At 37.9% G+C, this 18,324-nt stretch overlaps 1 protein-coding gene across 1 annotated transcript in view; it reads right to left on the reverse strand.

The window, feature by feature from the left end:
* ctnnal1 (catenin (cadherin-associated protein), alpha-like 1) overlaps positions 1-17,881 on the reverse strand; it is an 83,508-nt gene extending 65,627 nt beyond the window's left edge. The window contains exon 1 of the mRNA XM_063014201.1: positions 17,703-17,881. Within this exon, the coding sequence (XP_062870271.1) occupies positions 17,703-17,801 (99 nt within the window). The 5' untranslated portion in view covers positions 17,802-17,881. The remainder of the gene's footprint in view (positions 1-17,702) is intronic.
* Positions 17,882-18,324: the final 443 nt, after the last annotated feature.

Below are 18,324 nucleotides of genomic sequence, written 5' to 3' on the forward strand. Positions count from 1 at the left end.
ACTGTAAGTTGATTTAAATAAAAGCATCTGATGAATGCCGTAAATGTAAATAATTTGTCGTTACCTAATTTTTATCGAGTCCATATTTGGCATTGCTACATTAACTAAATGTAATCACCAGGCCTTCAGGAAGTACATCATAGTGCTAAACATAGACAAAAAGAAGTAATGAAAGTGCAGGCTATTCTCTACAGATATGCTGATAAATGCAAAACATTCATACACATTCATACGACATAAGGCAGCTCCTGAAGGTAATAATCAGCAGAACTGTTAACCCCTCTACTCAGAGCCATATGTGCATATGAGGAGTGTTTACACACTGTGCCTTTGTTTTCCTGTAGGCTCATGGGTTTGTTTTATCGGACTCCACTCTGTGGGTGTAGCAACACAGAAAGCCATACATTCCTCACTTCTCCCCTGGAAACGATCTCTTTCACAAGGTGATGACTGTTGGTTATTCTAGCCCAAAAATACAAATGAATCAATACACAACAAAGAAGACAGCCTAGCATAGTTAAGTGGGCAGCCACAAAGGGACATAACATGTAGAAAGCCTTTAAATTTTGAGATTTATTGGTATTTATAATGTCTCCTGATTAGCAAATCAGTAAAAGTGCAGCATTAAAACACATCAGCCCACTAGTGTTGAGATCTAAGATTCGAATCTCAGCAGTGCTAGGTCTACATAGACATGACAATCTATGTTTTTCAGCCAAACAACCAAGCCACTGGAAGGTGCACTATTCAGTGCACTCTCAGTGCTGGTCCAGAGCTCAGATAAAAATAAGGGGGTTGTGTCAGGAAGGGCCCCAGCATAGTGAACTGTTATTTACAAGGGCTTACTAAATATGATAATCATAATTAATAGAAATGTAGTGTAGTTGTTATAGGATGGACTCTCCCAGGACTACTACAGAGTAGGTATTATTTAGGCGGTGGATAATTCTCAGCAATGCAGTGACACTGACATGGTAGTGGTGTGTTAGTGTGTGTTTTGCTGGTATAAGTGGACAAGCAGCGCTGATGGAGTTTTTAAACACCTGACTGTCACTGCTGGACTGAGAATAGTAACCAAAAACATCCAGCCAACAGCGCCCTGTGGGCAGCGTCCTGTAACCACTGATGAAGGTCTAGAAGATGACCAACTCAAACAGCAGCAACAGATGAGCGATCATCTCTGACTTTACATCTACAAAGTGGACCAACTAGGTAGGAGTGTCTAATAGAGTGGACAGTGAGTGGACACAGTATTTAAAAACTCCAGCATTGCTGCTGTGTCTGATCCACTCATACCAGCACAACACACATTAACACACCACCACCATGTCAGTGTCACTGCAGTGCTGAGAATGATCCAACACCTAAATAATACCTGCTCTGTGGTGGTCCTGTGAGAGTCCTGACCATTGAAGAACAGGGTGAAAGCAGGCTAAAAAAGTATGTAGAGAAACAGATGGACTACAGTCAGTAATTGTAGAACTACAAAGAGCTTCTATATGGTAAGTGGAGGTGATAAAATCCAGTGGGTGTAGAAAGAAGGAGGTGGTTTTAATGTTATGGCTGATCGGTGTATACACCTCCTTTATCAAATAAGAGTGTGCAAAAGCTTTTGCTAGCCATTCGGTTCTATTCTTGTTTTTTACATTATCCAGTCCTATCCACACATACTTGCTGAATGTTTGCAGTTTTAAGATATTATTTAGTCATCTGGCATATACCAACAGATATTTATATATCAAGTCAGAGGACTGTTTACGGCGCTCAGGCTTCTTCAAATATGCTTGTGTGCTCCTGACATTGACTTAGCGATGAGGTCACAGGTAAGGTATCCTCTCAATCAGTAAATGTGTTCAAGTTTATGCAAACACTGCTGCAGAAAGGAACAGTGCACCACCACTCCTGTGTCAGATAAACCTTTTGAAGACAAATAATAACCTATCTAAGTAGTCAAGAGTCAAAGAAAGTGTTTCCAAAGTTATCACATGCTTCTTTTTAAAATATTTTTTTTAAGTCTATTAAAGAAGAATTACCAAAAAGCCGATAAAGAAGACAAGATTCCAGATCCACCACCACTTGTGAACAGGATGAGGTGGTGTATTCTTAGTTTAAATTTCCCAAATAACTTATTACAGTACATTCACAAGCAAATAAAATGTGTTACTTTGCTTAATCTGCTTGAAAATTTTTGCTGACAATGTTAATTTGGCACAGGGCTTTAAAATGTGATGTTTCGTTTCCATTTATAAGCTGAACACAACCATAACCTGGCCTTTGATTTTCTCATAAAGAAAAAAAGCAGATACCACTAGCCCTGGGTTTATCAGATTTCTCTTCTTACTGAATCGTTGTCATTTTTCATCTCGAAGACCAGTCTACTTTGATCAATTTTGAAACTGTATGGTTAGAGAAAGAATTAATCATTATAGGCTGTTCCATAGTAGAATTCAAAAAATCAGTATCACTTAGTTAATCTAAATGAAGAATACAGCAAACTTTGAAACACTAACTGAAGACTATAATTTTATTCTTTTGTATTATTTTTTCATCTTTGGCAGCCAGAGGCAAAGACTGCTGCTTTACCTTTAGCCTAGAGATGATCAGATTGATGTATTAAAAGTATGGTTTAATGCCGCTCAGGTGGCGCAGCGGTAAAACACACGCTGAACACCAGAGCTGAGATCTCGAATACATCGTATCGAATCTCAGCTCTGCCTGAGATTGGCAGGTTGGCCTGTTGTTCATATAGGGGTGGGATTAAACCCGGACAGGGACTCTCTCATAACTGATGCAATTACACCCTCTGCTGGCTGATTGATGGTGCCTGCACAGAGATGGGAAAAGAGTGCATCAGGGTAGGGCTGCACGATATTTCGTTTCAGCATCGTCATCGCGATGTGTGCATGCGCGATAGTCACATCGCAGGACGTGCAATGTTTCTTAATGCAAATTATATCAAATACGTCATGCTACAACTTTTTTGCTGCTTGACACAAAACGAAAATTCACACCGTTCTCATTTTCAATGACGGCTCACACGCCTTGTGTACTGAGCAGCAGCCAGTCAGAGGACTCATAGGATCCGGGTTCATTGAGATTTTGGACTGGTGATTCCTGATTCAGTACAGGGCGTGTGTAAGTCAAGGCTCTCCTCAGTCAGAGTGGAGGTCAATATCGGTAGAAAGGAAACATAACGCAATCGGGTGATTGGATACAACTAGATTGGGAGGAAAATTGGTGGACTCTACTATTTCGATGGACTGCTTTAGGATAACTTATGGATTTTTGACAACTTTATGCAACACATTTATTTTTGTCTAGAGTTGCAATAACTTAAGAGCTTGAATTTTACAGTAATCAATTATGTTAGCCCACCACCGCTGAGATCCAGGTTCAAATCTTAGCTGTGCTATCAGCAGGCCATGTCTACACAGACATGATTAGCTGTGTGTGGGAGGAAAAGGGGGGTTTGATGGCTAAAGCCCTGCAATAGATTGCCACCCTGTCCAGGATATTTCTGCCTTGCATCCAGTGTTTACTAGTGAAACTAGATCTGCCATGATTCTGACCAGAATAAAACATTACTTTAATAGTTTTTGGCCAACAGAAGAATTGAACCAATCAGCCCATACCAAGGACTCTTAACTGGGTCACTCAGTACATTCAGGTAGTCAGCTGACTTCATTCCATTGCCACATGATGTTGCTGAGCCTGGATCTAACCAATTGAAGCACCTGACCAGATCATAACACTGCCTTCGGAAGCTTCTAGGCACTATGCAGTGTCTTATTCACTCCTAGACTAATGCGTCTATCTCTCTGGAATAAGGACTTCAAATAAAATGTGTCCATTGCTCCAGGGTCCAAGTTCTTGTTACACTGTGCATGTGAAAATGTTCTTACTTTCACTATTAAACACTGAAAGACAGTAGCTTCTTCTACCAGACCTTGGAATAGGTCTTCCAATATGGTTGGTTGAGAAATGAGAAGCTTGCCACTTTATCAGTAAAGGCTAAAAAAATTTTGCCAGGCAAAACGTAATCACTGCAGTAATGAACTAATTAAAGGATTTTATGTATTCACTTATTTAAATCCAAATTGCAAGCTTTTTTGGGCCAGGAGGGACAGGCAGGTAAAGAAAAAAACAAGAATATAAATATAAACACTTTCATTAGAGGATTTTAGGTGTTTGTAATGTTTTGTATGAAAGACTTCCTACGAAACCCTTAGCAATGTTACATTGATCAGCGTACTTGCATTTCTTTCCCAAGGCGAACCAAAACCCACAGAGTATTTACAATCTTTATCTTCCTTAACTTAGAACAGCTTAGAAGAGCTCGTTAAAAAGTCATCGTTTTCATCAACGTTTCACTTCAAAGTTATTGTGGTTTCTCTATAGCAGCAGCCTCAAGATTTACTGGCTGATACAAAGTGCAATTACACAGTTTAGAAGTTCAAACACATATAGCTTTAGCAATAAGTCACACATTACGATGTGCCCAGGTCTGAGCCCTTAAGGGTTAACCTGCACCCCCTTATCCTTTCTTGCCATCACTGAAGACACCCCCTGCCCACACAGAAACATGCATCTCATTCACGTAACCTGATCCTCACCTAGGAATGCTGTGACCACACATCATCATGGTCTGCACTAAGAAATTCACAACACACATACAACCACGCACACTAGCGCTCACACACACTTTCTTAGACTCAATATTTAAGCAGATTAATAAAAATTTTAAACAGATTTTACCATAACAGCACAACTATAAGAGACACTGAGGTATCATTTTGAAGCTTTAAATCCATAAAAAACATATTTACCCAATATGAACAATCAATGTTTTTTACTGCTCCTGCAGTTAAAGGAAAAGCACCTAGTTAAAAAACTCTAGACAAGATAAGGGAGTTTGCAGGTTCTTCCCATTATTGTCTGTGTATGTGTGTTTGCCCTGTGATGGAGAGGCAACCTGTCCAGAGTGTTCCCTGCCTTTCGCCCAGTGAACTGTACCCACCGCAACTCTGACTAGGATAGAGTGGCAGTAAAACAGATGAATAAATGAATATATAATGTTGCCATATAGTGCAGATCATACTACATATTTTCTGTAAGTTATGTGTCATGTGTCATTAATATAAATAACTTCTAATGAATATGAGAAATCAACTCTGAAGTTGCACACTGGCAGCACAAGACTGGATGGCAAGAGTGTGTAAACAGTCATCTTCAGGGGTTTCAATTAGAGCTGGGCAGTATATCGTCAATATCTGCAAATATCTGTAAATATCGTTACCATTTGAGAACGTTTAAAACACAAAAGCGCTAAGCGGAACGCTTTCCTTCGTGTATGAGCATGGAAACTGAATCACTAAGTCAATGAGTCAGAAACGACTCTTTTCAGACGAATTATTCATTGGAATCGAATCACAAAACTGTGCTCTTATTTATGGTAAAGATTCATTCGTTTTGCTCACTCTGTGGGCAAAACAACTCTGGTTTATACATCTGAATCTCTTGAACCAATCAGAGCTTCCGAATGTAGGTTTTGGGCGAAATCGCCACTTCTCAAAAGCATATCGAGATATGACTTTTTTTAGCCATATCGCCCAGCCCTAGTTTCAATAGACGTCCACTTGATTTTAAGTTTAGGCTTTGACTGGGACCCTCAAAAACATTTAGAAATTTGTTAGGTAAGAACTGTTAATAATGCAAGATGTGTAAGAAATCAATGAAAATATTCTAATTATATCCACTTTTACAAAAAAAAAAAAAAAAAAAAAAAAGAAACTACAAAAAAATGTGTCTTGGAAAAATGCAAATACAAATACATACGTGTTTGTTATGTTTGTCACTATATCATTACTGAAGATAATAAAAATAAAATAATAATTTAAACTCCATCACTAATAAGCCTGTATAAACCCCAGCTGCCAGCAGCTTTTGTGTGCATAGCATCAAGCAGCTTCAGCTGTAAAACCAGCTGTCGTGACCAACCAAATTTCACTACCTGTCCGTCTCTGTAATGCTTAAACACAGACGACAGCAGTCAGACTTCATGTCCAGCCCACCAACACCAGAGAGAGATAGAAACAGACAGACAGACACTGGCATGAAGACAGCAGCATGAGAGATTCCCACCCAAACTGTCCTGTCCTGTCAACTAGCTGGAATTTAATGAGAGTATCTCATTAATATTCATGCGGAGGATTGGGGAATCCAAAGCTCCCAAATGTCTGGCTAATTATAGCATTATTTAGCATTTGCGTTATCTATGCTTATCTGGGGAGCAGAGGGATGCACGTAGCTAATCCTGTAGACCCAAGTGTGACATGACTAATGAAACAAATTACCTCAAGGGGAAGCTTTTAAAATAGACTTAAGTGAAAAGCATGAAGAAACACACAAGGGAAGCAAGCTCTTTTCCACTGCCTTAATTCTCCTCGAGTTCTTTTCTTTTAATGGAAGTAATTCACAAAATGTATTTTTTGTAGACATTATAAATAATGATATCAAAAAGTAAAACAATTTTAGCAGTTACCTGATAATTTTAACTGGCATAAAAATTTATTTCCATACAAGAAAACAACGTTACAAAGGGTTACATAAAAACAATCTATAGTTTAGATTATAGATATCAATAATGCTGCAAATAAAAAAAATGCATATTTTGTGTAAATTGCACCTTTTTAAGAAAAGAAATATCTTGGTTGGAAAATTTACTAAGCATAGTAAAACTAACAGCTCCCAAACCAACAGTTCTCAAACTCATGAAACATTTCAACGTAAAAATAAAAAACTACCACTCTATATCAAATACCTTAAACATTTTTATAAGTACAATCGGTTTAATAACCATTAAGTGGGAAGTTCATTAAACCACAAGTACTCAAGTACCCCAGACAGGTGTGCCAAGCAGGATTTCACAACATGCTCTCAGACTGATAATAAGGAAGGTAATAAAGAAGCCGGCAGTCACTCTGCATAGCAAACTGCAATGCTCATCAAGATAAATCAGTTTCTAGTATTAATAATGTAAAAGTATTAAAAGTATCATTAAAAAAGAAACAGCTTTACCACACAAAGATTGTACATCTTCTAATTAGGGCTGCCGCGATTGGTCGACCTAGATGATGATGTCAATATTTTAAGTCGATGCATCGTTTTTAAAACTATGCTTATAAATAATCTTTTTTCATTTAAACAACGTTTCCATTCATATGACCGTTCATATGATTTCCCTCAGCTTTACTTGCTGCGTACATGACCTAAGTCATGGCTAAAGCCACAAAGTTTGGGAATACTTAAAACTGGCACAAAACAAAAATGTGGTTTGTACACTGTGCAAAGCTTTGATGGTACCACAGCAGCACTAGCGCCATGTTGCACATCTATATCGTTTCAATAAACTTCTTAATCGCGGAGATCCTAGAATACCGTATTCCTTAGCGAGTTCAGTTAGGGCGCAATTTTACTTATATATTGTTTCATTGTTTCATTCATGGAGATCTTGGAATACCATAATTCTAAGCAAGTTCAGTTAGGGTGCATTTTTACTTCTATATTGTTTTATTAAGCTTCTTATTCGTGGAGATCTTGGAATACCGTATTTCTTAGCAAGTTCAGTTATGTGTAGGTCAGAATCTGGGCTCATTCTGTCGTTACTGTACGTTGGACTTAATGAGACGTGCCTACCGCTATTTTATTTCTGCTGTAATTTGGTAATATGGACATAAACCCTGTTTACATTTAGTTTTGTGCCATATTATTATCCCATACAGTTTGTTGTTAAAATAAAAGAAGCTTAAATGAGATTCTGAATTAAATTTTTTGAAGTAAAATTAATTGTTTAGACAAATCGACTAACTGATAAAATAGTCTATAGATTAATCAAGAGAAAAATAGTCGTTGGTGGCAGCCCTACTTCTAATAACTGCTAACATCATTTAATCGTTTATACATACTCTTAATGTTGTGTAGTATATTCTGTAAGATAATGCATTCTTCAGTGCTAGGGACTAAGACCTGTTTAAAACTTAAATCTACTGTGACAAGCCATAATTTAAGGGAAGTGGTCTAACGTAGTCACTTTGAAAGTAAAAAGTGCTAAGTACAGTGTGATTTAAAGAACTGTCTGAAGAATCTATTAAATGAAATTGAAATGCCTCTTTAAATATCTAGCTTTTATGCAGTGATGAAAAAGAGGAATTCCAAGAAAAAGGACTCGTTTTCTTTTTGTAGCTTTAGGCTATAAAATGAAAAGTTTTTAGTTTTACTGAAACTCTAGTAACTGATGCTGATGTCACTGTTAACACTCATCACATTACTGGCTCAATACCAGGTCATTCAAGTCTGTGAAAGTCAAAACTGGGTTGAAGTAAATGAGGGCTGCTTGTTGTGGGAGAAAGAGAAGTGCTATCAACAGGGACAATAAAACCCCCAAGAATTCAGAGAGGCCCTTTTACTCAATCAGCTGTGCAAAAGAAAAAAGCTAGTAAAGCATGTTTCTAGTTAGCACCAAAGTTTCCATTCAGTTAATCGCCCCCAATCTGGTTTGTAAGTGTAGAATGTTACTTCTGATTAACGTATCAATTTATTAATGTATCAAGGACTTCACAATCAAAGCTAGAATTATCAGCATTTGTGCTTTTCTCTTTAAAATTGTAACTGAGCAAACATTTGTTTTGTTTATACAAATGGCCAAGAATTCATTTAAGTATCTTTAAAATGTCTTTTAAATGCATTTCCAACAGCCAATGCTTGATATCAGTTGAGGGCTCTACAGAGAAAGTGTCATTTTGAAACACACCCCAGTCCCCAATCATTGTGCCAACTCTGCTTACAGATCCATTCAAAGATTTTGATCCGAACAGGAAAACTTCATGCACTTATTCTATTTAAATCAGAAACAGCGGCATGATTACACTTTAAAGTCACAGAAAGTGAGGCCAGTTTGCACCAGTATATAGTCTGACTGCATGTTCTTCTATTATGTGTGTTGTGTGTATGTGTGTTTGTTTTTTCCTTGTCATCTTATAATAACTACACTAACATATTCAGGAAAGGCTTTCATATACCAACAGCATCTCAATTCTTTGATTAGCACATTAAGTTTGTGCTTATAATGAACTGTTCACTACCAGCTACCATATAAAATCTACATTCTGAATGCTGAACTAGTTTTGCTCGTGGCTATATTACACTGTTTATTTATCAATAAAGCGTGATTGAGCTCTTGATATGAGTCAAGACAGTCAAGAGTCAAGAGAGGCTTTGTCATCATTTCAGCTATATACAAGTACATATTGCAACGAAACGTTTCTCCAGGACCAGGGTGCAACATAGAACAAAAAGTGCAAAACAGTACAGTACACAGTGCAGATAGACAACAGTACAATAAATACAAAAGGTCTAAAATAAATACAAAAAGACATTTCTAATCTAAAAAGTAATTAAGGGAGACAAGACTAGAGACAAGTGTTGGTCAGTACATGGTACTGAGTAAATGGTACGTGAGGTAGAAAAGCATATTTTGATATGCAGTTAGCAGCGTAGGGGTTTTTTTTAGCAGCAGAGATAAGAGATAAGAAAGTAAGGTGCAAAAATGCAAGTAATACAGTCACAATAGTACAATACTGTAGTTGTATGTATTTAAGTTGTGTGTGTTACATTTTTAAAATAAAAAAAAATGCTACATGCTTTTTGGTTAACAGATAACCACCAACTAACAACAGTCGGTGATCAGTTTTTTAAAAATTGGAAAATTTGCATACCTTTGTCAGACCATGACAATAGCTGGCTTTTGAACTCTGTGTGAGTGGGATGGTCCTTTTTTCAATGGCCAGCAGAACACAAAGCCTATTAATTCCAAGAACTATTTAAAAGCTGGACTAGTCAGATCTTAGTACAGCTTGCCACTGTGCATCAGTCCATCTCAGTCTAATCATAAAGATGTACACCAATCAGCCATAAGATCAAAAACACCTCCTTGTTTCTATACCCACTGTCCATTTTATCAGCTCCACTTACCATATAGAAGCACTTTGTAGTTCTACAACTACTAACTGTAGTCCATCTGTTTCTCTGCATACTTTTTTAGCCTGCTTTCACCCTGTTCTTCAATGGATAGGACTCCCCCAGGACCACCACAGAGTAGGTATTATTTGGGTGGTGGGTCATTCTTAGCACTGCACTGACACTGACATGGTGGTGGTGTGTTAGTGTGTGTTTTGCTGGTATGAGTGGATCAGACACAGCAGTGCTGCTGGAGTTTTTACACCCTACCACGTCAGTGTCACTGCTGTGCTGAGAATCATCCACCACCTAAATAATACATACTCTGTGGTGGTCCTGTGGGGGTCCTGACCATTAAAGAACAGGGTGAAAGCAGGCTAAAAATGTATGTAGAGAAACAGATAGACTACAGTCAGTAATTGTAGAACTACAAAGTACTTCTATATGGTAAGTGGAGCTGATAAAATAGACAGGGAGTGTAGAAACAAGGAGGTGGTTATGGCTGATCAGTGTAAAATAAATAGATAGACACTTAAGATTGGACCTCCCACATGAAAATTGTCCTTAAAATAGTTGTGCTCTTAACCAACAAGCAAGAAACCACAAATATGGAAGACATAATGTGCACTTAAAAAATGTAACATTGCAAACAATTCTTTCATTTAAATTATTGTAATTATTTATTCAATTATTTATTTACTCTCAGCAGTACCAGCAGCTTAGTCAAACACTCAGACACAGCTGGTCGTTTATGCGAGAGAAAAGTCTGGATGGGGAATCACCTTCTTGCCATTAAAACAGTGGCTCCTACTGTCTACTCATGGTTCTGGCACAACCAGCTGAAAAATACAGAGAGAATAGCATGTTCCTATGTACATTACGGCTTTCTGTAAGGCTCCATTGCTGGTAAGATTAGAAACCAACGGCACTGTCTCAGTGTTGGCGTCAATAAAACACCAAGCATGACGTTGTATTGTTCTCTAGAGGCAGTTTGCTGTCTTTTCAGCCTTGGCAATCATGTTGAAAACTGTAGGTTGTATAGAAAGTAAGACCCTCATGGCCATATAATAAATTGATGACCATATTATTAATAAAAAAGCCATGGAAGTCAGGTATACTGACATCACTTCTTCATTTTGGAGGGGTCACAATCTTATGGTGAACTTCTAGAAACACTTGGTGGAAGGTAGTTATACACCCTGGACATTTTTTCCAGCACATTACAGAGCATTTTAATGTTTTTGTCACCGTCATAACGTTGTTAGTATTTAGCAAAAAAGTATTTCATAATCTGTTTACAGTTAGACAAGACAAGAGATGTGAAGGTCAGTACACTTAATTAAAAAAGCCGTAAAAAAGATCTAGGTCTGTTTGTGTGTTTCATAAGCCAACAAAATGATGTAAACAAATGTTGCCAGAATTGAACAATGAAATGTCAAAGCCTTGTGTGAACAAATAGATCTAGACATGCAGCAAAAAAAATTAGACAAAATGAAAATATTGTGAACTACAGGGGTTGAAGACCCTGACCTCAGAGGCTTTAACTGAGTAAACTTACAATGAGCCAGTTTGGAACATGCACAGCAGGTATTGATTTAGCAAAGTGTGCACCATTTGCAGTGTTTTTTTTAATGCAATAATACTGACCATCATAATAACCAAGCAGTCTCTCTGCATGCTTCTGTTTCTCATGTATAAAAAAGGTTTACTGGTATAAATGCTAGTCAGATACACATCCGAATAAACCATGAGGCCAGCATTCATTAACAAATAAATTACCAATACATTCATATGTACAGAATTTATGGTGCTTCTTTTTGTTCAAAAGGAATTACATGTGACAAAATACAATCCAAGCAATTGAGAATTACAGCTTTGCTCAAGGGTCCAACAGTAGCAGACTGGCAGTTCAGACTGAACCACTGATGTGTCTGCAAAGAGTTCACAAAATAATACCTTAATACCTTTATGGCTGGTTTCATTAAAAAAAAAGGTAAGTAAAACCACTAAAACACATAATGCGATTTTTTCAATGACTTTAAATTGGCAAGTCAACTGATGAAGCCAAGTGGCCAGTGTCAGGAACCATATACTAGCTATAATTAAATATGGTTTGAGCAACATGACTGCTGCCAACGTGAATGTGGGGGGTAATACTACACAATCGCCACACAAGTTCTGTTTGCACTTTAGAGGATACGAAGACAACGGCCGGAGTTCAAAACAAATGACAGTCACGCTCATGCAGCTCTGCAGATAAATATTATTATAGATAGTAGATATTATTGCAGCTGGCACAGTGGGCAGAACTTGTCATAAAGTTAGCAATAACGAAGTCCACCAATTAAAAGGGACAATATCATTGGTCAATTTGATATTGGTATCTGTCAATCATGAATTGTTTTGCTTTATAGTTGGACCACTAATCAGCAACAGCAGAGGGCAGGCTTTTTAATGTAATTCTTTACATTTTCTAACAAATTGAATAGCAAGTATTAAAGATTTAATTGCCTAGATTTACATCTATTACAATATTTTAGGCCCTCTCTGAGAGCCTTCATGGCCCTGATGGTTCCCCTTTGGTGTCTATGTAGAAAATGAATCAGCCATTATACATACTGGCAGGAGAATAATGAGGCTTTTGTTATTACTGTTAAGGTAAATGGGGTATTCGTCACAAACTCCTCACATTCCACAAACGCAGCAACTGCAGCCAAGCCCTATCTCTGTGCCAATGTACACTCTAGAATGACACAAATAAATAGTCTGCATGCCTGTCCCTTTTTAGAGGAGAAAATCATTCTTTTCTGTCCTGTTAACAAATGTTATGTAAACAACACAGTTGTAATGGGAGTTGGATAATATAGGTGATAACCCAGAATGGGAAAATTTTAGCACTTTGTTTGTGCTCTCAGGAGACAACTTTATTGTCCCAAAGAATGACAATGAAGCATTAAGCTTATAAGCTAGGATGCAGAAAGCCTTCTAAAAGAGATCCACTTATTTTGCAGATATAGCCATCATAGAAGGCACATTAATTGGTCACACAGTGTCACCATACTACAGCACAGGGCATGAAAAAGAAACACAACACTGTTTGTCACCGGAATCCAATCTGATGCTACAAAGACTGAACTTAAGAAACTCATACCCTCAAGGCCTGGATTCATATTGCTTGGAAAACATTTACAATAGGGAACATGCTTGCCTAAGGACAAGAGAGACTGAAGCAAAATGAATGGCACGCCAAGTACAGCTAAGCCATGGATAATGCAACAAATATTACTCATGCAAACAGATATTTCTAAAAATGCAAGGCATTTTGTAAGAATTTTACATAATTTTAGTTATAAAAAAAATATATAGTTTTAAAAAAACATAAAACTTAAAAAAACTGGGGGAAACATTTTGCACTCCACACAACATTGTTTTGGACCACAAACAAAAGCTTATGGTCACCTCCTATTTTTTTACCACTATGTAAGATCTCCAAAGAATGTCCAAAATAACTTACTTCAGTTTACTTTTCTTTTGTTTATACACATAAATTCACAGACTCCTAAGATTGATTGGTGCCACATAATTAATTATGACAAGAATTCCATCTAGAGAGCAGTGCCAATCTGCTTCTGGCTTCTGGCCATGGAAGGCTTACGGCATAATTGTTGCCAAATCTACTAACAATAAGGCGAATGTTTGTTGTTTTCTTTGCTTCATTACTATCCCACATTTTTGCTGTTCTATTGCACCACTTTACCCTAAAAATAATTCAATAAGACTGCAAATGGTACTACAGATCGAAGGCAAGGCTACTGCAAAATTGTGCTCTTTAGACTACAACAACATGATTTTGCTAAGACTAAGTGAATACTGATAATAGAATTAGAATAAAAGATGATCCGTCAAAATCATTTACAATAAATATTAAATAAAGTATTTTGTCTGAACAAAAAACGTTTCTGTGAGCTACTCTAACCTACTTAAACAGGCAAAACTTCCACAATTTCACAACCTTATAATGGTTCAATTTCTAGATGTGTCAGACATAAAGAACGTACAATAACATGAAGACTTAACAAAAAGTGAAAGAGTTGACTTTTGACCTTTTAGCCACTGCCTGTTTCCAGTTCCCTGTTCATGTTGAAACACTAACACCAAAGCATGTCAAAACTGCCAAAAACAAATAGCACAGCAAAAAAGAAGCAATGAGACATACCCTGTACAATAAATATTTTAGACATGAGCATCAGAACGGCCTATCTAAAGTACACAGGCTAAAAAGAAATTATGGTCATGTGTGTGGTCTTGGAAGTCCAAACAAATGATTATTACACAGCCGAGGGAGTAACACTGATAACACAGGGTGGCAAGATGCACCACATCCCACAAAGAAGCAAACACACCTCTCCCTTCATTTCCTCCCTGTTTATCAGTGTCTACACAGCATCTACACTGAATCATATTTACCCTTATTACTTACTTATCGCCTGAGATGAAATTGCAACAGCTGGTTCATTTATGGTACAGGTTGTGCTAAGAGAGAGGCAAAAACTTTTGACAACAGTTTTGCTCACTATACAACATTCAGCCCTAACAATGCCTTGACAAGACAGCAGCCGTTACTGTTGTACTGAAAAGTATGTGACACGCTATCCAGCCTATTCCCCACAAACATGGCCAACTGTGTCTATATAGCGCCTGCCTAGGCCGGGGACATCTAGATAACTCGATGTTACCGCATTGCCACTGAACCACTCAAGCACCCAAAATACTTTTTTTTTTTTGCTATATCCAACATAAGGTGCCCCCTGCACTAGCAGTCAAGCTTATATGTGTATGTTTTAGCTTTGAAGGGAACACTTAAAGTTTTGCATTATATTGGATTAAAGAAAACTATTAGTTGTAGCTAATTTGTGGGAAAAATCTCGTACAATATCAGTTACCAAAGTGAGGCATTATGAAAAAACCAGTGTTGGACTGTTTCAATATGCACAAGTATTTGAATGGCTCTTCTTTGTTCACCCAACAGATCTGTGCCTTTTCACCATAATGAAAAAAATTGGACATGCATTTTTCTGCACTGACTGCTTTGTTATGCAAGAGCACAATTGCACCTATAGATAAAACCTGCATGTAAAATAAAGATTCTACCCTTGCTTGCTAAATCAATTCTTAATTTTACTTTGCAATGAACTTCCAAATGCTTGTCAATAACAGCCACATGAATGCATCCACCCCTTCAAACAGCTGGCTTAATTAAACAGCACAGAAGCTCACAACAGAACTCAATCTGTCAAAATGAACCAGTGAGATCTGGTGATTCAAGGAATTAACTATTGTGACTAATGTATTAGAAAGTTACATACAATGCATTTGGACAAACTGACACACTTGGAGCAGGGCAATAACCTCCTTACTCTATACACATAAGCTCAAATATACCTATTACTGGCCAGTCAAATGATTGGGGGAATGCTTTCTAAAACTCAAGCATTTATTCTGCAATAATCACAAAAAAATCTAATAGGATTAGAATACAGTTCCAACAAAGACAACATATCATCCATGGCCCTTCATGATGTTTTAATAACTGTGATACTTGTGATAGCTGTCACTGTTTCTATTTTACTTTCCTTGTTTTATTAAAGTTATACATGAGATGAGCTTGAATAAAGACTAGGATCATTAGAAAGGGGGAGGGTTATGACTGACTAGGACACTTTCCCAACCTCGATGAATGAGCTCTGAATGGATTCCTCCTTTCTAAGTTAACTGAAAAGAAAATTAGCAAGCCTCCTATCGCTAACCTTTTATCACCAATCACCATCACTGGTGCTAATGATTCTTACAGAGTCGCATGGATTACCGATTCAAGTAGCCACAGAGTAGCAAGGCTTCTGTGGTGTACATTAAATAATGTTGTGCATGGTTTACAATATTATGTATGTCATATTTTGTCCTAGAAAACATTAAATTTCACAAGAACTACCAGATTACTACTAAGGCAATTAACAGTATTAAGAAACAATTATAAAACAATTTAATTGTTACCCTAGTGCACACCTTAACATCAGTAAAATCATGGTCAAAGTAGTAATAAATGCCCATTCCCATTACTACAAAGTTTGTTTTAGTAATGCAGTAGTAATGCACATCTATAAAGACCCCCAAGGTAATGCCCCCAATACAGGGGTCGCTCGTTCCTTAGGGCGATTGGGCGACGCACCACCAAAGGGCCACCAAAAATTGTCTTGCCAATCAGCGTCGAGTTGTGTTCCGTACAGTACCGCCCCTTTTGGGGCGATTTCAGTCTGACAGAAAATCACCCCGGATTGCTCTCATAGACTCTCATGTTAAGGTTTTTTTTTTCGAACTGCAGGCACTGCAATACAATCTGAATGGGTTCCGGGAAGGCTCGCACTTACGTGCTTGCGTCACACGTAACCTGGTGTCGCGATCTCGTCAACATGACTACCATCACCTCAGTTCAGAGCAACTCCATCGTGTCATTAAGGGAAATGCCATTAAGTCGTCATAGTAATCAGGATAAATTAGCAGCTAAAGAATTAGGGCCACCCAGACCAAATTTAAACATCAAGCAAGTATCTACAAAGGGGGGGAAATCATATAAGTTACAAATAAATTACAAGTAAGTAATGTAATTTTTAAATTGTGAATTGTGATTGCACTTATTGTATCTCCCCAATTGTTTAATTGTACTTCTTTATTCATTGCACATCAGACCCGATGCCAATCTTTATTCTGGATCTGCTGCACCTAAAATAAAATGCTATCTGATGACTGAATTAAACTGTTAGTGTGAAGGCTTTACTTAATTTTATGATTAATGGTAAAGCTGGTCTCTCTCCATGTTCAAAGTTATTTGTGAGGGCAAACTGACAGATTACTTAAGATGTTAACTATTTAAGCATGAATTTACCCATTGAACGGGTCACCTTGGCCATCATCACAACAATTGCCCCCCTGAGAGATTTGACAGGAGCCGCCACTGCCCCAATACCAGTCAGACATTAGTTAAATACCAGTGCCTATATGCGTATTGTTGCTGATCACGTGCATAACTTTATTTTACCCATACTATAATGCTACTTCCAACTTGCACTAAGTCACAGAGCAAGTCATCCTAAACTGGTTGTATGAATATTAGTCAAGTTATACTAAAAAAAAAAATGCAGCAATTAGTGATGCAATAATGTCAACACATTTAAAAGTGTATCCTACAAACAATTCAAACTGTCCTGAGACCATGGGGGGTACTACTCAATAGTAATCTGGTGTTTCTAATAAAGTGATAACAGTGCCCTAAAGCACAAGTGACGACCTAAATAAAATACTTAAAAGGCTCGACTACATGCAATAAAGTGCTTAAACATGAATTCAATCAATCGTTTCCCCTGTTTACTTAAACCCTAAAACAATAGTTGTGTGTTCACAGCTTCATGTCGCTCGCCGTTCACAGCGTTACTTTCTCTCCCCAGAGACCTTCAGCTCTCGCCTTCTTTGTGTTGCTCTTTAAATGACCATGTTTTCGTGTTTTGCAGCAAAACAACCAAGCATTAGATACAATAGGTGCTTTCATAACACAATTATAGGTTAATAAACAACAAGAGGGTGGCATGCCTTGCTTTTTCAGCGTTTCTCAGAAAAACGGCGCGGTATAAACTCACCTGAGAGACCAGAGGAATAAGCGTTTGTTCCACAGACCGAGTTTTGATTTCGAGTCCGCTATCAAAGTTGCCACCAGCACTACACGGGGAGGAAGCCATTCCAGTCTGAACTGTAACCGACTCTGTTATCTAATGGAGGTTTCGGTAAACCGAAAAGGAAATGTTTTAGAACCGTATATTTCCCGCCACGAGTGGCGTGTAAGTGTGTGGGAGCCGCTAGTATTGGGAAATGCCCTTTACCGACTATACAGTCTTCCAGCGTAGTTTCCTGAACTACGACTGGCAGCACTGTAAGCAGCTCCAGTCTAGGCAGGCTTAACAACACACACACACACACACACACACGAGTAGGTGGGTGTAAGACTGAAGGAAACACAACGTTCTGAGAATTCTGAGTATTAGCTTCACGCATGAACAATATACTAAAATCAAACTGTACATACACTTTTCTATTTTCATCAACAGCTGTGTCCTGGTCAAAGTCGCAGTGAGCCCTGTTCCACTGGGGCTACACTCCAGGAATAACCTGGGCAGGGTGCCAACCACTGCAGTTTGTGTAGACAAGGGCACACATATTACGCATGGCTAAAGATAAACTTATGTCAATAGTTACTGTATTGGT

The sequence above is a fragment of the Trichomycterus rosablanca genome, chromosome 2 (assembly GCF_030014385.1).
Source record: "Trichomycterus rosablanca isolate fTriRos1 chromosome 2, fTriRos1.hap1, whole genome shotgun sequence".
NCBI lineage: Eukaryota > Metazoa > Chordata > Actinopteri > Siluriformes > Trichomycteridae > Trichomycterus > Trichomycterus rosablanca.